At 27.8% G+C, this 22710-nt stretch overlaps 2 protein-coding genes across 2 annotated transcripts; one reads left to right on the top strand and one right to left on the bottom strand.

Moving 5' to 3' along the window:
- Positions 1-4475: 4475 nt before the first annotated feature.
- LOC115712769 (phosphoglucomutase, cytoplasmic) lies at positions 4476-11451 on the top strand. The gene is made up of 17 exons (XM_030641126.2): positions 4476-4712; positions 6505-6586; positions 6712-6767; positions 7234-7347; positions 7485-7547; positions 7812-7928; positions 8044-8144; positions 8402-8461; positions 8564-8663; positions 8772-8929; positions 9004-9099; positions 9299-9444; positions 9535-9710; positions 9978-10054; positions 10526-10658; positions 10896-11012; positions 11091-11451. The coding sequence occupies exons 1-17, from the start codon at positions 4632-4634 to the stop codon at positions 11160-11162; spliced, it is 1749 nt and encodes a 582-aa protein (XP_030496986.2). The 5' UTR covers positions 4476-4631; the 3' UTR covers positions 11163-11451.
- Positions 11452-15590: 4139 nt separating this feature from the next.
- Positions 15591-18604, bottom strand: LOC115713078 (pectinesterase). Its single transcript, XM_061113161.1, has 2 exons — positions 17595-18604; positions 15591-16275 (listed from the first exon to the last, which is right to left on the bottom strand). Exons 1-2 carry the CDS (start codon positions 18502-18504, stop codon positions 15611-15613), a joined length of 1575 nt encoding a protein of 524 aa, XP_060969144.1. The 5' UTR covers positions 18505-18604; the 3' UTR covers positions 15591-15610.
- Between the last annotated feature and the right edge of the window lie 4106 nt (positions 18605-22710).

Here is a 22710-nt window from a genome sequence, read left to right as displayed (position 1 = left end):
TCCTTACGTAAAGTTTCTAAAATACTATTGTTACATGAAAGATTAGTAAATTGTCGTAACTATTATAAATATGTAATTCATTTTACAAATAGATAATTAATCAATGAAATAAGTAATTTGATTTAGTTGGAAGATTGATATTGTCTCAAAAGTACATTTTAAAGATTTGTTTTGTTTCGAAGAGGATTATTACTCTATCATTAGTGCATTTTACTCGAGTTTATGAGTTGTTACTTTTCTTTGTGGAATGTCTCTCATTTTACTAATAGTAATAAGCACAAGAATATTAATTACATTATAATTAGTCTTAAAAATATCGATCATTAAGTTTTCATACTTTGAGATAGAACTAGTCTTGTTATGGGAACTTTATAATACTAGTTATTCATATTAGTTATATTACCCTACTTAATTAAATCACAAATTAATGAATTTTAAAATATAATCCTATATATGGTATATTTAAAGGGACATAATCTAATTGAACCGAACTGATTCAACCCAATTAAATTTAACTAAATTAATTCAATCTAATTAAAAAAAATAGATATCTAATACAATCTAATCCAAACTCTTATTACTCCAATAAATAGGCCCATGTTATAAAATAATATAAAATAATATAAAGTAGATGAGAAGAAAGAAGAAGAAGATGAAGAGAGAAAGATAAAGTGAATGAGAATTTCTGAGTTATTTATTCCAATGGGGTGAACCTCTATTTATACAAATATAAGAGTGAGATATTAAGAAACTAAAAAAAAGGGAAACTAAGGAAAAGATGAATGTTCATTACAATTCATGGTAATAAATAAAAGATTTGGACATCCACATAATTATTAATATTTATAACAGCCCATATTTTTTTTACTACACACCTCATTTTACTTTCTAAATTACATATTTTCACATTCTTATAATAAATTATTTTATTTTATTACTATAATTTTGAGCACATATATATATTTGTTGAAATATTTATCATTAATTTGTAGTCTTCAAATTTGGATGTCTCATTATTGAATATATGGATTAAAAGGAAAGGACCTCATATATATATATGGGCTCTTATCTATTTGGTTTTGGGAGGTGTGGTTGCTAATCTTTTCTCTACTTGTGAGAATTTATTAATTTGTTTCTTTCTCTTAATACTCCAAATTCTTATATTATATATACACTAGTAGCTAAGCCTACTCAGTCATGGCCCACACAAGATATAACTTATATCTGTTTTTCTCATGCAAAAATATATTAGAAAAATCAATATTATACTTTATTGAAATAGGTATTTTAGTAGATTTATTTATTTAATTATTTTAGTATTTAAAAAAAATTTAAGTTAATTTTTTTTTATAACTATATACGTTGTAGTTATTTTAGATTACTTATAATTTAATTTTTTTTAAAATAATTTATAGTGTCGAAAATAAAATTTCAACCGTTATTTACTAGATTGCTTACTGTACATACAGTTTAGTCTTTAATAATATATATACCCAAAAACAAATATATGTATAGGTGAAGCTTTAGTGTTAAAATAAATATATATATAAAAAAATTTAAACTCTCCTAAATACCAAAATAATTAAAAATAGCTTCCAAACCAGCAGGGACAGACCCCCTATTGGAAATACGATCAGGACATGAATCAGAAGAACGAGCTAACCAGTTAGCCGCTTGGTTCCCAGATCGTTTAACAAACTGAACTGAAACATGAAAATTAGACAAGGATCGTATAAGATGAATACAATCCGAAATAATAAGACCAAGAGGAGAAAGAATATGGCTCTTGCTATTGATAGCATTCACCAACACAAGACAATCCGACTCCAAAATCACCGCGGTAGGACAAAAGTCCTCAACAGTCTTGCCGTCTTCCCAGGAAGATTTAACCCAACTCAAAGCCTCCTTCATGGATAACGCCTCAGCAACAACAGGGTCAATCTCACCTCGGAGCTTGATTGCAGCAGCAGCAAAGCACAACCCAGCATGATCTCTAGCAATCCATCCCAAGCCATGACTCCTTTCTCCAGAAAAAATAGCAGCATCACAATTAACCTTCAACTCTCCCAAAAACGATTTAATCCAGTACTCAACACTTAATTTTCTTTTAATAACAAATAACAAAAATAATGTCATACATAACTAATAATTCATACAAAGAATAGCTATTAAAAAAACCCACATAATAATATTATTCGACAATATTATTCCGAATAAATTAAATATAAAAATATTAAGTCATTTATAAAAGAAAAACGTTAAAAAGCACCCATAATACCACGTAATATTACTATTAGTGTAATTTAATATCAAATCCCATTTATTTTAGTATTATAAAAAAATTAGTAACTAATTATAAAATAATAATACTTTATCGTGCTACTAAACACTATATATGTCTCGTAGCAATTCACTTTTAAAAAATATAAATCACTCCATTCAAATACAAAAGCAAAGATGTTAGTGATTATGAGGGAACCAAATGTAAAACTAATATTTTAAGGGGAGCCAATAATTACAAAAAATAATAACTAAAAAAGTTGGGAAAAAATGGGTTCCAAAAATACCCTTTATCATAATTTTTTCTTGTTCTCTCTCTATCTCTTCCCTTTCTTGATCTCCCTCTCTATTATCAGTACTAGAACCCACTCGACATCGTCTCTGCCCCCAAACCTACCCCGTTTTCCTTACTCTTTATTCTCATAGAAATGCGATCGAAGCCCCATCCGCGACGTCTCTGTCTTCCTTATTGTCAACAATTTTTCACGAGCATATGTGATTTTTCTCTTTTTTAGGTAATTTACAGTTAAACTCGCTACACTTTTAAATTTTGTACAATTTAACTCTTATATTGGAAAAATTATGGCTAAAGCCTCTAATCTCTACCATCGTCTTGGTCAGTACTCCTTCTGTCAACTTTGGTCTATTAAGTGTTAAAGTGGTCTGTCACAGTGTACAAAAATTATACATGGTAAATTTTTATTGGTCCACTTAATATTAATAATTAAAAAAATAAATTAAAATATTTAAAAATTTAGAAAAAAAATTAAAAAAATAGAAAAAAATCAAAAATAATTTATTTTTCTCTTCTTTCTTCTTCCTAAACTCATCTCTTTCTTTCATCTCTAATTTTAGATCCATACCTGCAAGTAGTTTCCACGACACTAGAGCAACAAGGATTTATCTTTCCATTTGCTTCTTAATTTTTTCAAAAATTCTCCCTAAATTATAAAAATTGTTGTAAATAACCCATGTATACGTAGTTGAATTTTAGTCATTTATTTAAATAATTTGTTTATATACCACTAACATAATGTTAATATATTTCAGTTTAAGAGTTCAGATAAAATATAACTACATATATAACTATCTAATGATAAATTATAAGAGTATGTATGTGTATTTTTAAAGTTATTGTTTGTATGTTTAATGTAAATAAACTGAATTTTAGGTAGTTTAAAATTATTAAATAAGTTCATGTATTGCAATTATACTAGTAACTTTACATAAGCAAATTATTTTTAAAAAATAAGAAACTTAGTAGGAATATTTACAACAATTTACATAATTTAGAAATAACTTTTGCGATAAAGAATAGTTCAGGAAACAAAATCCTACATAATTCTTGGGGAAACAATCATATTTATACTATAGTTAATCGTATAATATCATTTGGAAAAATTTTACAATGCACAATTTAAAAAGAATGCGCTGATGCACTCTTATCTGTTTTAGTATCTGAAATAATTTTTTAGTTAAATCTTTTCTTATGGTTATGTACGTTATATTTATTTAAGACATCTTGCAAAATTGTGAGAAATTCAAAAAAATTTAATATGCCAAAAATAAATTCAAACATTATACTGTACGCGTGATTATTTTATTTTACACGCATGTAAAATAGACTATTTGAATACTATTTTTTATATTATAAATTATTCTGAATTTCTTAAAATTTTATAAATTATTTTAAATTCTTATGATACCAAAATAAATAAGTAGTGTATATTAAACATCCAATCAAACTAAATATACTCAGAATATTCTAAAATGGGCCCAGTGGGTGGTGGAGAAATTCTTACGTTTATCACACACTCACCTCTTTTCTCTCTCTTGTCCTTAGTTTCTCTTACAAAATTAAAAATTTTAATTTAATTTAAAATAATAAAAAAAAAAGAAAATTTTACAATACTCTTACTTAAAAAAGAAAGTACCTTTATTATCCCAAATAATTTTTTTATCAAATTATTTTTAAGGTCACATAAAATTTTAAAAAATTCATAAAAATTTAACATAAATTATTTTAAAACATGATTATTTTATTTTATACGAGTATAAAATACATTATTTAAAATATTATTTTTTATATTATAAATTATTTTATATTTTTTAAAATTTTACAAAATATTTTAAATAAATTTATTATAGAAAGTACACAATAAAATAACCTAATATTAATTAATTAATATTAATAAATGAAAAAATTGAAGTACACTCGTCACTCTTTGTAAGGTTTGGTTTTGCCACATATATTTTGTTATATAATTAGCTTAGCTTATAAATCACAGAGTATCTCATTCCCCATTTTCACTATCATCTCTCTCTCTCTTCTCTTCAACCAAGCTACAACAATGGTGTTGTTCAATGTTTCCAGAGTTCAGACCAAGCCTTTCGATGGCCAGAAGCCTGGAACCTCTGGTCTCCGCAAGAAAGTAACGTTCTTTCTTTTTCTCTGCATTTCATTTCCGTTTCTTCATTTTTTCACTCTGCTTTCGTTAAATTTCCCTTCATTTTGATTCGATCGTGCTTCTTTGTTTGCGTTTGCGATTTTTAGATCAGTGATTTGAAATCGAAATTGCTTCATTGGATCAGGCTGATCCGTATGGGTGGTTGATTTTGGTTTTGGATTTGGATTTATATGAAATTGTAATTGAATGGGATCTTATCTGCTTGTTCTTTGACATATGATGTGTCAATTTATTTGTTTTTGTTGATTTTTTTTCTTCGGTTCCATTCTCTCATTGTTGGAACTCTGTTTATTCTACAAAAATACTTCCACTTCCCATTGTTGAATATATTTATTTATTATCTCTGAATGTCAGTATGTATTTGAGGAAGTAAAGACTGGAAAGTATTGAACTTTGTTCGATAATATTCTTGAAAATATGTGGGTCGTCCAAACTTTTTCATTTGTAGGTGTATGAGGCAGGGTGGGGATGGCCATTAATATTAAAGATCTAAGATGTAGATAGAGAATCCTTATTTTCTCACCCTATAAAAATTTCTGATGTTAAATTGTTAAAATATATCTCTAGTTTTGAGATCATATATATCTATATATAAAACAGAGAATGTGATATTGCAAAATGACCATGATGTATTGTTTTTAATTATTAGATATTTTTTACCAGCATAAGTAAAGATGATGGTTTGCTTCCTATACTAAAACGTAAAAAATTCTCATGTTCTGGATCTGCTCTTAGTAAGGCCATATCAGCTTCTTTTGCTATTGATAATACCATACCATCTTTGAAATATTTCATATTTTTAATATTTGGCCTATGAATTATTATCTTCCAAGCCTCATGATTATGCTAAAATCTGTTGTGTATTATATAATGCTTTTGACTGTCTCATTTGATGTTGCGATTTTATTTTTGTAATTGATTGAAAAATCTAAATTGTCTACCATTTTAAATTAATCCCTGCAAAATCATATTCAATTGTTCTCTATAATTCTCCCTGGCTTTATTAGTTTAATTGAATAGTGCTGAACTTGATCAAACAAGCCATCAGTAATTGGACATGAAAGAGAATCCCATTTATATGAAGCTCATCACAAAATAACTTCCTTCTTGGTAAAAATGCCACAAGTTTTTACAGAGCTCATATATCTGTAGAGTGGTCATGCCACTTAAATTATGGAGATTATAGTGGTAACTCATGGATGGTTGATTTTCTTCTTGCCAATTTCTTTTAATGATGTACAAGTGATTAAAATGAGTGATTAATTAGTTCTATCAGATCTAGTATTGTTTTTGTTTCTTATGACAAAGTAAACAGTTGTACTATAAGTATTTTATTTGTTGGCTTATATGGTTAGCATGCTTGTTTATTAAGATTGTGATACAAATATTTTAATTGGGTACCTTTGAATTGTTGACAAATTTTCTTTATTAAACATCAAAGAATAGCTACTTGGTCTGCTGGTTTTCGTCTTTTATGTATAGGGCAATGCCTTTGAAACTGTTCCATCATTATGTAAAATTTAATCCCGGTTCTCCCCAACAGATAGAAGATTTTTGAATTTGAAAATTTTAATGAAATTGATATTGCTTGCTTGAGTATAAGATTATTAAATAAATGCACCTTTGCTTGTATTATGTTCAAATGACCAACTGAGATGGCCTTTTAATTTAATTTTATTTTATTTTTAAACAAGCATAATGATTATTATTTATTGTCTTTAACATACTAATATATATGGTTCCTTGACCTTGACAGGTGAAGGTTTTTGTTCAGCCTCACTACTTAGAGAATTTTGTTCAGGCAACATTCAATGCCCTTACTGCAGAAAAAGTTAGAGGTATATATGCGCACAACGCCTTCACATTTCTCTTCGAATTTCACTTTTGCTCTATCGCTTTTAACTGTTATGCTCTTTAAATAGGTCAACTTGAATTACTATAACCCTGATGATCATTTATGCAGGTGCAACACTTGTTGTATCTGGTGATGGCCGGTATTACTCAAAGGATGCTATTCAGGTAATTTTGTTCAAGTTTAAACATGTATCTAAATGCAGTCAAAATGAATAGAGTTTGGTTGATCTTTCACTCTCTCTCTTCTCTCTACACAAAGGAGGCTATTCATGTACCATAACATCTATTTGTTTTTGTACCTCTGAACTGTGGTTCATGACCTAATATCAGGGTTAAAAAATGGATGGGTATGAGTAGACACTTTGTATGAAACGGGAACTTAATATGTATCACATTAGATTAGCAAACTTGTCCAACAATTTAGTATTGCTTGATAAGAATAATTATCTCAATGTCTATGTTATAAACTTATGAAAAAAGGGAAACATTTCTTAATTAAGTGTATACCCTACAATTGTGAAATAACATACTAAGATTATGATTTCTAGTTTTGATTTTGTAGAATCATATGTTTTACTTCCTATATGATGTAATAAAATCTAACACTTAATTTATTTTTTCTAATTAACAGATAATTACTAAGATGGCAGCAGCCAATGGAGTAAGGCGCATATGGGTTGGTCAGAATGGTCTACTCTCAACTCCCGCTGTGTCAGCTGTTATACGTGAAAGAACTGGAGTGGATGTAAGTTATAATCTGTTAAACATTAACTTTACACAATTCCTTTCTCCACTTCCATATTCCAATTTCGAAGGTAGCATTTGATATCTATGAAATGGACAATTAATCCATTAATTAATGCTATTTAACTTCAATATCAGGGATCAAAGGCATCGGGAGCATTTATATTGACTGCAAGTCATAATCCGGGTGGTCCTAATGAGGTAGGTCATAACATTATTTTTTCTTCCTTCTTCCTGGTGATTTATCTTTTAATATTTAATTTTTAAATCTGGGAGATGTGAAGTTTGATAGTATTTGTAATCAGATCTTACTTATCACAAGGTGGCATACGAAGCAGTTTAGTAACTAATAATATTCTCAGCTGTAGTTAACTTAAGATTTAGTTTTCTTGTTGTCTGTATATATAATTTTGACTCGACATGAATAATAATGATGATTCTTTCTTTGTTTCTTCTTCATGTCAGGATTTTGGGATTAAATACAACATGGAGAATGGTGGACCTGCTCCGGAGGGTATCACTGACAAGATATATGAGAACACAACGACAATCAAGGAGTATTTAACTGCTGATCTGCCCGATGTAATCTACCCATTCATCCCAAGCACATTTTTTTTTTCTTTCTAGTTTTATTTTATTCTAATTGATCTGCTGGAGTTGAGAGTTGTTAATAATGTTGTTATGTTACAAATGCCAGTTTGACATCTCTACAAATGGTGTTACGAGCTTTGCGGGGCCTGAAGGACAATTTGATGTTGAAGTTTTTGATTGTGCAAGTGATTATGTTAAACTGATGAAGTAAGATTCCCCTTTACGATCAACATGGCTCAACATTTTTGCTCAACTTGATATAATATGCATATATTGTCCTGTCTGAAGAAGAGCTGTATGCTGCAAAAATCAGTGCTATGCTGCAAAAGATTGTTATGTGATTTTTTTTTTGTTAGTCTTTTTGAGCAATTATGGTCTTTTGTTTGTTCTATGGTTATTTTGATCTGTGATATCCATCACTTCCTTGATATGCATTTAGTTTAATTGCTCCCTTAACTTTGCAGGTCAATTTTTGATTTTGAGGCTATCCGAAAGCTTCTAACATCTCCCAACTTTACATTCTGGTACCTAGTTTTTCGACCTTGGTGCCCAAAGTTCATTTTCAGGTGTATATAATATAATTTTGTGTGTGTAAGTTGTAACCTTAATATGTTGTCATGTTAAAGTTATGATGCCTTGCATGGAGTTGCTGGGGCTTATGCAAGCCGTATTTTCGTGGAAGAGCTTGGCGCACAAGAGAGCTCTTTAATTAACTGCACACCCAAGGTTTGTCCAACTTCAGGACTCTTTTTTTGTGCATTATTCTTAATCTGGGTTGGAATTTTGTAGTCTAACAACTCAAACTTATTCTTTATCATTGATTCTTGATAACAGGAAGATTTTGGTGGAGGACATCCAGACCCTAATCTGACTTATGCTAAAGAGTTGGTTGCTCGAATGGGTTTGGGAAAATCGGATACTCAAGGCGAACCTCCTGAATTTGGTGCTGCTGCTGATGGTGATGCAGACCGTAATATGGTCCTTGGTAAAAGGTATTATTATCTTTACGAGTGAATTTATAATCTTGTTGATGGCTTTTATTTATAACATATATTTCTATCTTCAGGTTTTTTGTCACTCCTTCGGATTCTGTTGCCATAATTGCTGCAAATGCTGTTGATGCTATCCCATACTTTTCTGCTGGTCTGAAGGGAGTTGCCAGGTTCTCTTTTTTCTATCATTCCTTGCATGTCTTAATGTGTCTGTATTTTAACTTCTAATATTTCATTTTATCTTTAATTTCTTGCTCATGTGTGAGACCTTTAACGATTTTAAGTAACTCATATGTTGTTGTGTTTGAATATGTTTCTCTTAATGGTTAGTGATTTTTTGTTTATATGTGGGAACTTTGTTATTTGTAGGAGCATGCCTACTTCAGCTGCTCTTGATGTTGTAGCTAAGCATTTGAATTTGAAGTTCTTTGAGGTACCTACTGGCTGGAAATTTTTTGGTAACTTGATGGATGCTGGATTATGCTCTGTTTGTGGTGAAGAAAGTTTTGGAACTGGTTAGTTTTAGTATTAGCTTTCGTACAAATAATTAAACCATTTGATATTGTTGGACATCTGTAAATGCTTGCCACATTTTCATTGGATAGGTTCTGACCACATTCGGGAGAAAGATGGGATCTGGGCAGTTTTGGCTTGGTTATCCATTCTTGCGTATAAGAATAAGGATAACCTTGGTGGTGGAAAGCTTGTGACAGTTGAAGAAATAGTTCGTCAACATTGGGCTAAATATGGTCGCCATTACTATACTCGATATGACTATGAGGTAAAGTATTCTTTAGCCTGTTGTAATGGGAGAGATATTAAGAAATTACCTCCATTGTTAGAAACATAATGTGACTTTGTTTTCCCATCTAGTTGCAATAAATTGTAAATTTACTTATATATTTTTTTGGCTAATAAATAAATGATATTCAAGGATATTTTATGAATTAAATTCTAAACCTTTCACTTTACTTCTTTTAGTCTTTCTACGTTACATTTAGTGACGGGATACTCACTTTGTCTAATTATTTGAAATTACTGCTTGAAGAATGTGGATGCGGGTAAAGCAAAGGAACTAATGGCGTACTTGGTGAAGTTACAATCATCTCTTCCTGAAGTAAATGAGTATGTTTATCGTACTTAAACTACTTATTTTTCATATGTTTCCAAGTTTTACTCTTGATCACCTCTTATCATTTTCAAATCGTGACAATACATTCTTACTATGTGCTACTGTGTGCTAAGGTAAAAGTTTCTGAAATCATGTGAGGCTTTATCATGCTTATTTTACTGTTGTTGATTAATTAATGTAAAGGCTTTTGGCTTTTCTCCAACTTAAGTCTTCTTTGATTTCTGTCTCTACTTTAATATGTTTTTCACTAAATGAGTGACCTGAAACTGTAGTTGCAGCTTAGGAAATTACTGTTCTACATATTTACTTTCTTATTGCTCTCTATTTTAGAGGGAAATGATTTTCTATGTTAACCTGTTTTCTTCACATTAATTGTCTTTCAACAAGAATTCATGTTTTCCTGTTCGGTGATTGTAACAAATTATTGGACCTTTTTCACTAAAATTATACTGCTTATTTTACAGGATAGTGAAGAGTGCACGTTCTGATGTTTCCAAGGTTGTCCATGGTGATGAATTTGAGTACAAAGATCCTGTTGATGGTTCCATTTCAAAACACCAGGGTATTCGATACTTGTTTGAGGACGGCTCAAGATTGGTGAGTTCAAATTTCATCACCTTAAATGATTAATTATGTGCTTAAACACCATGTTATTTGTGGTTATGACAATTTTTATTAATAGCTGAATTAACTATCTGCAAAGAATTCACAGCTGGTTTTCATATTTTAGCCATTTTCATCGAACTTGTAAAATCCTCTCCCCCCAAACCATATTGAGTATTTTGTAATCTTTTCTTTCATTGATTCTTATTCTCTGCCTTAACAAAATTGCAGGTATTCCGTCTCTCTGGCACTGGCTCAGAAGGCGCAACCATCCGTCTATACATTGAGCAGTACGAAAAGGATCCATCTAAAATTGGCAGGGAGTCTCAAGACGCACTTGGTCCTCTCGTGAGTCTCCACCTAACATGTTTTTTCTTTTTCCCTTCATCGATTCAGTTTATTAACTAAAACTCTGTTTTATCACAGGTTGAGGTTGCTCTTAAGCTTTCGAAGATGCAAGAATACACCGGCCGATCTGCCCCAACCGTGATTACATAGACGAGCATCAATCGGTATGGAATTTGGAGGTTTCATTAAAAATGGTTATGAAATGGTGAATGGTCTTTCTTTTTCATTTGGTTCTCTTCTTTTATATATGCTCTACCAAATTGAGTAGATTTTCATACACAATCACACAATGAGAGTATTGGGGTACCATTAATGTGTAGTGTATTGAGATATAAATTTTTGGTTTAAAATAAATGTATAAATAAGGTAAATGTTGTGGCTATCCTCAGCCATCAGTATCTGAACTCCATAAATTTGAAGTTTCAATCTTTTTTTTTTTTCGTGTTGATTTGTACGTGTATTTTTCCTTTGCAAGTGCTTATAGACATCACTGGTGCCTATTCAACTTTCTTTGGTGTCATACTGTTAGCTTTTAAGAAATATCGTTAAATAATCGTATGACACCCCACTTATAGAATGTGTTGAGCACTACTAGTGTTTAATAATAATGTTTATTTTCTTTGAGAATAACTAGGATTTTTCTATTGGCCAATAATGTGTTGTGGACTGAGGAGGGAGAGGAGACTTGGATTAAAATTTAGAATATGATATGATTGACATGTCAAAGCAATTGCAATTTTTTTTCACATATTTGACTGAAACTATCATTGTTGCAAATAAATGGTGTGAACGATTCAACTATCAAATTCTAGATCATTCCAAATTCGTTAAGACCTGGCTGTGCCAATCTAAAATTTACATTTTCTAATACTTAACCATTTAACCATATAAACTTAATTTTTAACGTAAAAATCTATTGAACTCTTATTCTGTTTTGCTCTTTACTTTTGTCTAAAAATTTCAGTTATGTGCCACAATAGACCTTCCCCTGTTTTATACTTATAATTAATATTACGTAGACCATTACAAATTTGTAACGTGTATACTTATGTACACACAGTCAATCCGCTGTGGTATTTAATTGAGGTTTTTGGATTGAAGTGTAAAGAACAAAACAGAATGAGGGTTTAGTAAATTTTGCCATCAAAAATTGAATTTATGTGGTTAAATGTTACAAAACGTAAAATTCTTATGGTTTTGCCACTAATATTTCTATAATTTGAATGGATTGTGAATAGAAATAATAGGTGCAGATTCAAAATAGATTGAACTCATTTGGCATGATATTTTTTAGAGTTGCGATGGAGTTAATTGGTGTCACACTTGATAATTTTTATTTTGTCGATATTTTGAGATAAATTATTTGAATCATCAATTTTACTTAATTATACATGTGTAGTGTATCAACAGTCAAATAAATATTATAATAGTATGTAACAGATCTATTTGATATGTAGATAGCATGAATTAAAACGTGAATATGATATAGAATAGATTAGTGTTGAGATTTGTTGACACAAAATAAAACCTGTTCGATTAGGTTGACTAAAGTAATACATCAATCTACTAAGATACGACACGAATATATAACATGACACAAATTGCTCCCCTAGTTTAAATTGTGATACAACAATGTTTCATCCAAAAGTAACTAAAAGGTTTATTTTTTTTTTTTCATCTTTGTCATTGAATTGGAAAAATTTACTTGGACAAAAATAAGTGAAGTCACTTTCTCCAATCAAAGACATTACTTCAACTTTTTCTTCCACAATAATTAATGCCCTTAAGTAGTGGTATATTTATAACATTATTAACGAGCTAATATCTCCTAAAAATAGCTGATAATAACACCGTTTAATTAATAGTCTAATTAGTGTTGATAGTTAGGTCTTAGATATGTTATTAACATTTTTTTTAAGTACAAATTTATATTCGTGTCCATATATGTTTATTTTGCACATGAAAATGGTAATGGAAAGAATCTATGAATTGGAAAGCTTACATTATTGGAGCTGTAATTAGTAGTAAGATTGGCCGATTATAGAGCATTTCTGAAAATAGTTAATTGTTTTCTAAACACGGAACAAAATAATTAAAAAAATAACTCAAAACTTAAGCTAATAATATTATCCATAATCATTATATATATTTATAAGAGAATTATCTTTTATACTATTTTTAATTTTTTATTTTTATTTCTACGGTTTAATTTGCTTTAGTAGTTGATTTGATAGTTGCTATGTGAGTTTATGCGATTTAGATTTAAATTGCTTAATTTGTTGCTTACTATATGAGTTGTCTTGTAGATTTTTATAAGAATACATAAAAAAAACTATTTTGAAACATAAAAAAAAAAAAAAAACTCCATATTTATATAAATAAATTATTGAAAATAATAATACTGCAATTAAAAAATTATATATATTAGTTTATTTTATAAATTACTTAAATAATGTTGCTAAAATTTGTGGTACACCTAGGTGTGTTTCAGTAGATTTTTAGTTTCTTTTTTTTTATTTAATTTTGGCATGTTATTAGTTTCTTTTTTTTTTTTATAATTGTGTACATTGTAGTTATTAATAATTATCTATAATTTTTTATAAAATTAAAATACTTATAAAAAAAATAATAATGTGTAATATTTTAGTTGTGTAACTTATTCTAATTTTTTTTAAAAAATATACTAATAACCTTAAATACCTAAATATTCTTTTTGAGAGATGTAATATAAATTTATCCATATAAATCAAAATGGATAATTTACATAGTTTGGGTAGAAAAAAAGTATCAAGGAAAAAGTAAATAAATTAGAAATGATTATCCAATGATCTTTCTTATAGGGAATAATACTTTTTTAGGAGATGAGACATGGATTAATATATGATATGACATAACATGTAAAATCAATGAGAAATATTTGACTGAAACTCTATTCTAAATTGTAATTAGTATGTTTAAATAACGGAATTAAATTGTGTAATTATTGATTGTGATATTGGATTAATTAAAAAATAATTTACGGTATAAATACATTTAATTCTTCAATTCTTGTTACAAATAAATATATATTTTATATTTTTGAAACTTTCGAAGGTATTTAACTATTAAGTGTCAAATCATTATTTATGTTATTTTTTATTTGTATATTTAAATTAATTTTTAAATAAAAAAAATTTAATGACCTATATCAATCAAGAACTATCATATGACCATTGATTTAACACTTAACAATCATGTACTTATACGGAAGTTCCTTAGGTATACCGTCGAAAATTAATCTTAAATATTTATCTCCAACCAAAAAATTAAACTTAAGTATTTATACCACAAATTAAATTGAGAGGAAGTGTGTGAATATGGCCAACAAAAAAATTGACTCCACTTGTTTTGAGTTTACATTCTTGAGCTTTAATTGGTAAAATTTACACTTTCGGTATATTACTTTTCGATTGAAATAATTAACATATCTCTTAATGAACCAATATATCAACCAATATTAAGTTAGTATATATATAAATATATATATATTTATAATTAAATAAATTTATATTCTTCTTCCCAATGAAAGATAGTAATGAAAAAGTATTAAAAAATGTAACTGGAAAGCTAAGATTATTTCTAAAAATAGTAATTTGTTTTTCAAACACGTAACAAAATAATTAGCATGCACGAAAATGAGTTAACTGAAATTTAAGGGCATTGCTATTTTATACCAATGCTCAAATGTACATAATAAACTAAAGAAATCTTAAAATATATGCATCTACCTACAGATTTGAGTTCATTTTTTTTCTAAAAGTTAAATTATTTCATAAATACAAAGATAATAAAAAATTTATATTTTTACGAATCTATTATTTATATATATATTTTTTATAGATTTTATTTTAATTTTTTTACTAAAATACGAATTATTATTTTTCAGTTGTTTTTCATTTTTTTCTTTGCGATATGGTTTTCATTTTGTTAAGCAATTTGAAAATAACATTTTGTTTTTCTAAAACAATAAGTAAAACCCTATAAAAATTAAACAAAATCTGTAAATATATAAAAAGAAAATTAATCAATTTTAAGTAGTTTTTGTATTTTTTTTAAAAAAAATATATAAATTTTAGTATACAAATTATGTCAAAAAGCATAAAGCAAATATTATGATTTCATCAAACGTAAATTTAACATGATAAAGAACATTCAAAACATATTTTTTCTTGTTTAATTTTGATTTTACAATGGTTAAATTAATACTTATTAATCAAATAGTGAAACTAAATTTATAGTATTAATCTTTCAAAAAAAAATTATAGTATTAAACTTTATCAAAAGACATTAAAACAAATCCATTTTCACATATATTGACTTTTTCCTTTACACAAAAATTAAAAATAAAAACAAAACAAAACAACACCACCCTATATATTGTGTTGAGACTACATAATAATAATAATAATAATAATAATAGTTTCACAACTTTCACTAAAATTACATTTATACCCTTTTTTTTTCTCCAATTCTACTATAAATGTATTACCCATTTATACAAAATTTCACAAATACACAAACCAAAATTATACATTCAAATTTATTTATTTATAACGTCATCACAGAGCAGATGAGAAAGGAACTCCGGTGGCCGGAATCCAAGAACCTCCGGCCAAAAAACTCCCAACAGTAAACTTCCCGGCTTCCGCCGCACTCGACAAAACACGATAACCAGGCCAATTAACCCTCCCTCCGGTACCGGCGCCGGCGCCGGTGTTCATATACTCGGCGTAGTAACAAGTACTCAGAGCAAAATTCCCACTCCACGGTAACCAACCGGCGGGATTAATATTCCCATCAAGACCGGTTTTCATCACAACCGTTCTCGAATACTTCTGCCACGGCCGACCCAAATAAGTATCCGACGACGCCGTGATTCGAGAATTATGGATAACTATTCCGGTGTTCTCATTTGGGTCGGTTCGGGCTTGGGCTGTGACGGTGTTTTTCTGTCCGGACATCGGTTTAATGGCGTAAATGTTTGAGTTTTGGATTACGGCGACGGCGTCGCCGAAGATGAAATCGACGGTGCCGTAGATGTTGCAATCACGGTAGAATTGGCGCTGAGAGTAGACGTATAAGGTGTCTTGGTAGCCTTTGAAACTGCATCGGTAGAAGACGGAGTGATCGCTGCCGGAGCGGAGCGCCACCGCTTGATGTTTCGCCGGTCCGGCGGTGTTTACGAATGTCATATCTTGTGCTATGAAACCGTCGCCGGAAACCGCTGTGAAGTTTAAATTTTGTATGAGAAATTGAATAAAAAAAATATATATTACAAATAATTTAATTATAATTAGTTTATTATTGTAATTTTGTTAGAGAAATAGTAAAGAAAGTTGATATATACTATAGTTATATTTATACCAATAATAATAATGTGAAATTATATTCATAGTTATGATTGAATTAAATATAGGTGACACTTTAGTTAGTAATTTTTAATATATGTATTATGGATAATTAAAATATAAACCCTTTCTGGTATCAACAATACAAAATTTATATAGAATATATATTATAATATTGTATATATATTAAAAAGAAGGACAACATGCATGCATGCATGATCAAGTAGTAGTATTTGTTATAAACTCATAGGGTATTAGTAAAAGTTGGATATTGTGCTAGTAAAACAAAATTTACTTTTACCAATGTATTTTTACCTTAGCAAAAAAAGTTTAAAAATCCATGTTAGTATTAAAACTTTTGCTATGAAAAACACTGAGAAAAAAAAGACATTTGCTAAGGCTTAATAATGCATACACAGCTTGCATGCTTAATTTGTTTGATTTATAGCCACACATATATTTAAGATACGTATAATACACGTTATATATAAATTATAATAATATATAATGTAATAAGATTTATTCTTTTTAATAGTAATTTGTGATGGCTATAATTTATGTTTGATTTGTTCAACTTTAAATCTAATTATATCATGCAAACTTAAACCCTTTATTATTCCCTTCCTTATAAAAGAAAAACTGATATGAAAGCTACATAGCTAGATGAATATAATGTCATAAAATTGATTTTATAATATTATATACACGAAAGTACATAATGGTGTAATTTATTATTGAATCTATATTTTAATTAAATAAGTAATATTAGAAACCCCTATAAATTGAACACCTTTAAAGTACTTAATATATTATAATTTTATGAGGTTCTCTAGTAATAAATTTTCAAAAGATATTAATTCTACACACACAACGTGACACTAAAAATAGTTATACTTTTACGTGTATAAAAAAGTGCCTTCTATAAATTTTTATCAATTTTTAAAAATTTACCGAATACCATAATTTTATTTTTATCTGATATAAACACTGACATAATTTTTTTATATATATATATAAATTTTAAATATCAATAAAATCATTCCCCACCATTTTTTGCTAGTATCAAATATATAAAAGTCTTATTCTTATACTAACTTTTAATATAGATCATTATAAAAGTTTATAACCATTCATATCATGCATGTTCATCACAATAAATCATTTATATATATGTATATAATATATATATACTCACCAAAAGTGGCTGATCTAAAAGTAGTGGAACCATCAACCTGATTTCGATTCCCAGTAACAACAGAAACATCCATACCATCTCCAATAACCATTAAATTCTTCACATCTTTTCCAATCTCCACATTTTCTTTATAAACACCAGCTTTCACATACACCACAACTCTCTTACCACCGCCGCCGAGCTTAGCCGCCGCGGCAACACCCTCCGATACAGTCTTATAGTTACCGGAGCCGTCTTGAGCCACCACAACATCAGCCCCCGTTTTCAACGAAGATTGAAGAAGCCTTCTATTAACCCATTTGGGCCACGTTAATAACCGTCTTCGTCCGTTACCGCCAAACGACGTCGTTTTAGGCGAAACGACAAAACTAGACTTGTGAATGAAGAGAGAATTGCTAAGCAATTTGGAAAAGTTTGTTAAGGAATTATTATCTGTTATGGTTTGGAAGTGGTGGATTAAACCGAATTCGTTGAAACCGTTTTGACAAGTTTGGTGGTTAGCGAAAGAAGCGGAAAGCCACGTGTGAGTATCATCGTAATGAGTGTTTTTTACTGTTATGGTTCGGTTGAGTAGGTCAACGGTGTCTTTGTAGAGGTCAACACAGTCTTGCCAAGCTGACTTGGCTCGTGGGTCGAATGAGTTTGTGTCAGTGGTTGCAACCACACGATGTGCTTCCATGGCTTGGTCCATGGTCACTTTTAGGGCCAAGTCACGGAACCAAAAGTGGTCCAAGCTATAATTGTTGGTGTTGGTCATTTTTTGGGTGGGTTTTATGTAATGGTGGCAAACATGAGGATATGGGGTTTTGTTGCATGGTGAAATAATTGTGCCATGCACTACTAGTAGTACGTGAGTAAAAATAAAGAGTAGTAGAGAAGTTGTTAATGTATGGGTATAAAAATTATCCATAGGGGAAATTTGGAGGAGAAAAGTTTGGAATTATAGGATGGTTAAGAAAATATTTTGAGTTGTTATGGGGTTTGAGGGGTTTGTTTATATAGAGAGAAACTAAGTAGCTATGTTGGAAACGTGTGTTGATTTTTCCTTTGAAATATTTTTGGTTGTATATATATTAATGGTTATGTGGAAATTAATATATATAGAATCTTGTAGACTAAGCATTGATGAGTTTTTTGAGGTGAAACTTATTATAAAAGTGTTAGCTAGAAGGTAGTGTTCGAATGGAGTGTATCGTTTAAATTGATGATATCATAGGAATTGCCAGAACATTACGTTATAACTTGTATAAATGTATAGTTTTGGTATATATTTAGAAAAATTATAATCTATATGTTTTTGTATAGCAATATAGATTTTAGTTATTTAAAAGTTAAGATTAATTTTGATCAAAAACTGCTTTCGAAGAAGTTTATTACGATATAAAATAAATTAGCTTTAAAAAAAATTGTAGAAAGTTGTAATAACTAAGTATGCTGTTATATATAAAATATATATTATATGTCGTATAAAAAATTATAGGGAAATTATTTTATAAATTATTTTTAATTTTTTTTAAAAGAAATTTACGGTTTATGTGACTCCGATAATATTTATATGAGTTGCCATGTGAATTTCGATTAAGATTTAAGTGGTATATCATTTAAATTATTGTCTGATTTGCCTATTAATAAAAATTTAGCTATTTAAATTTCCTAAAAAAACATGTTGCATTATTGATAGGGCTTAATATATTTTGAAATTAAAAAGGGAAAATACTTATTTATTGTTTTTCTAATTAGTTAATAATATAGAAGAAGTGGTATTGAAAGGAACTAATAATAATAATATTATTATTATGATGATGATGATAAATTAAAATTAAAAGTCAAATTAAATTGACTGATGAGCTAGCTTTGTATACCTTTTGGTAATTGGTCACACTTGATATAAGGGACAACGATTGTTGAACCTGCCATGCAATTGCCCTATTAACTGGATAATATTAATTATCCTTATTCTTTTCTAATTATTATTAATATTAATTCAATTTAACATAATATATTTATAGAAAATTTAAACCAAAAAAATTAGTCTATTATTAGTAGAAAATGATATGCACATTTAATCTCAATCGAGTGGAAGACTTGTATATATACTCGAGATTAAAATCTACGTCGTTGGATTCTGACTTTTCATCAAATCAACATCTAAGACTTCATCAAATATATAATAATTAAATATCATATATTATAATTAATTACTTTTTTAATACATAAAATTATTATTTTATTACGTAAATCACAAGCTAATCGGTGCAACTTTTTTTTTTTTTGGATTTCAGCTTAAGTTAATTTTCAAATTTCAACTATAATTTGTGAAAATACACGTGAATTAATGGCTCTCGTGAATTTGATTAAGATATGTATATGTTATTAATTCCTTTTGTTATATATTAATTAGATGAACAACTAATTCATATTTTTCTTTTTTGATATATTTGTATTCTTACCTATTATTATTATTCTCTCTTCATGCCACGTGTTCTCTCGTGCCACGTGATTTTATAAAGTTCTTAATACGAACAGATACAAAAAAATGTAAACAGTTTTGTCATAACACTTTTAGATCGGATTATAATTAAATTTTATTTTGACAAAAAATCAATTTAGGGTCCCATTTGTACTATTTTAGAAAATACAGAGTCCATTTTGTCATTTAACAAAACACAGGGTCCAATTGGTAACTTTTGTAAAACAGAGGGTCCAAAATAGTATTTACCCTTATTTTAATTGTAAAATAATATTATAGGGTAATAAATACTATTTTAGATTCTGTATTTTGCAAAAGTTTTAAATTGAACTCAATAGACCTTGTATTTTCTAAAATGGTACAAATATGATCCTACACTGATTTTTTGTCAAAATAAAATTTAATAATAATCTGATCCAAAGGTGTTATGACTAAACTGTTTACATTTTCTGTATCTGTTCGTGTTAGGACTTGTCTTCAAGTTGGTTATATTAAAAAAAAAAGTTGTCAAAAATTAAATTCAGGGTCCTATTTTTATAATTTCGAAAAATACAAGATCTATTTTGTCATTTAACAAAAGAAAAATGGTCCAATCGATAATTTTTGCAAAACACAGTGTACAAAATAGTATTTACCCTATATTATATACATTAGGTTATTGCTACGTATATTTAGTTATATTTTTAATTTTTATTCTTTATGTGTATTTTTAAAATTTTATAAATTGAAAGAAACTAATTATTAATTTTTTAATTTTCTTTAATAAATAATATTTAAAATTTTAAAAATTAAAAAATAAATAAATGTAAAGTTTAAGAATATATTAAACATAATCTGAATACAAAAAAATAACAATAAGAAAATAATAATATTACAAATAATATATTAATATATTTATATATATTTAAAATAAATAATATTAATATTATTTATAAAATTAATAATCCTATTATTACCGTTAAATTTAATTAAATATTTTTATATTTTTAAAATATTCTGTTACACTAACAAAAATCGTTAGATAACTATATTTTATGTATAAAAATATAATTTGATTTGTACGTACCTATTTAATTAAAATTATGTATGTATTAGATAGTACTCTCTCATGTACTAAGTTTGAAAGTTCAGAGTTGTTCTTGCATTAATTAAATTGATTGATCATAGAGTTGTGACTGTCATCATCCATATATGCCCAATTAATTATAATATATAAAAGACTTCTCCACTTACATAAATTGATAGATATAAGTAAATTAGATCCGTACTTAAAGTCTTCTGAAGAATCAAAATAAAAAGTGAAAGGTTTTATTAATTAAATTAATTGGAATATAATACATTACACAATAATTTAAATTTGAGTCTCTATGCTATATTTTATATTAAGTATTATATTATGAGTTCGGAAGGAAATAAATGAATAAAAAATAAATAATATTTAATTTAAAGAGATTTGAATAATAAATTTAAATTAAACTTTTATGTTCAGTAAAAACATATTGGAAACAATAATAATAAGGTTATAATATATGTTGCATTTGTTCCAGTTCTTAAAATAATAGCAGCAAGAACATCTTTGACCTGGAAAAATAAATATTACAAAATTAAGAATAAGCAAATATTATTTAATTTTTTGGATTTAATCGTAAATATTATTCAATTTTTTGGTTTAATTATTGAGTTTATTTTTTGACATTTGAATTTAGCCGTGTGAAAAAATTTCAAAAATGGTAGGATTTGTTAAAGAGATATGTGGGTAAGATATTTTTTTAATTTAAAAAAAGATTGTTTAATTTTTTGGGTTTAATTATTGGGTTTATTTATTTGTTAACGTTTAACGTTAACAGTCTATTAAGTTAATCGGCTAAATAAAAAAAGAATCGTTAAACTAAAAATTGTCGTTAAATAGGCACGATATATAAATACATATTATTAAGACGTACGTTTACATCAATTTGACTTGTTTATATAATAAGTTAATTTGGTGTACTAGTGTTGGGGTTAATTGTGCATTATTTTTTATTGAAAATAACATCATTGATAATCACTATTGGCCAAGCAATTAAAAGTAGTGGCCACCAAAGATTAGTCTATATACTGAATATTATTATACATAGCAATTGAAAACAACTTAATTATCATCTATATTTATAAATAATATTCTTTTCCCATTGCATCGATCCAAACACACCATAACAAAATATATTCGACAACTTAATTAATAATTTTGAATATGATATGGATCATGATTATTATAATTGTCACTTTTGCTAGCTTATCTTACTATTCTTTGCTTTTCATTTTCTCATTTCTACCCTTTCATTATTATTTGATTATATTTTATGAATATATGAAAGTGTGATTCATCTTTAAATATAAATATTTAAATTAATTTGTAATATAAATACTTAAATTTAATTCATATTATTATAAATAAATATTTAAATTTAATTATACATATGAAGTTTAGCCTATATTTTGATGCTGATAAATTTTTGAGTATCAAAATTTTGTTCCTCTCTCCTCAGAACAATTACTATTATTTTATTTATTTTATATAATTTACATTATTATTTTAATTAAGAAAATATTTAATGATATAATATTTAAATGAAGTAAATAAAAAATTTAGAGAAATGATATAAT

Source organism: Cannabis sativa, chromosome 4 (genome assembly GCF_029168945.1).
Source record: "Cannabis sativa cultivar Pink pepper isolate KNU-18-1 chromosome 4, ASM2916894v1, whole genome shotgun sequence".
NCBI lineage: Eukaryota > Viridiplantae > Streptophyta > Magnoliopsida > Rosales > Cannabaceae > Cannabis > Cannabis sativa.
Note: the sequence above shows the minus strand (reverse complement) of the source record. Positions and strands in the feature narration are given on the sequence as shown.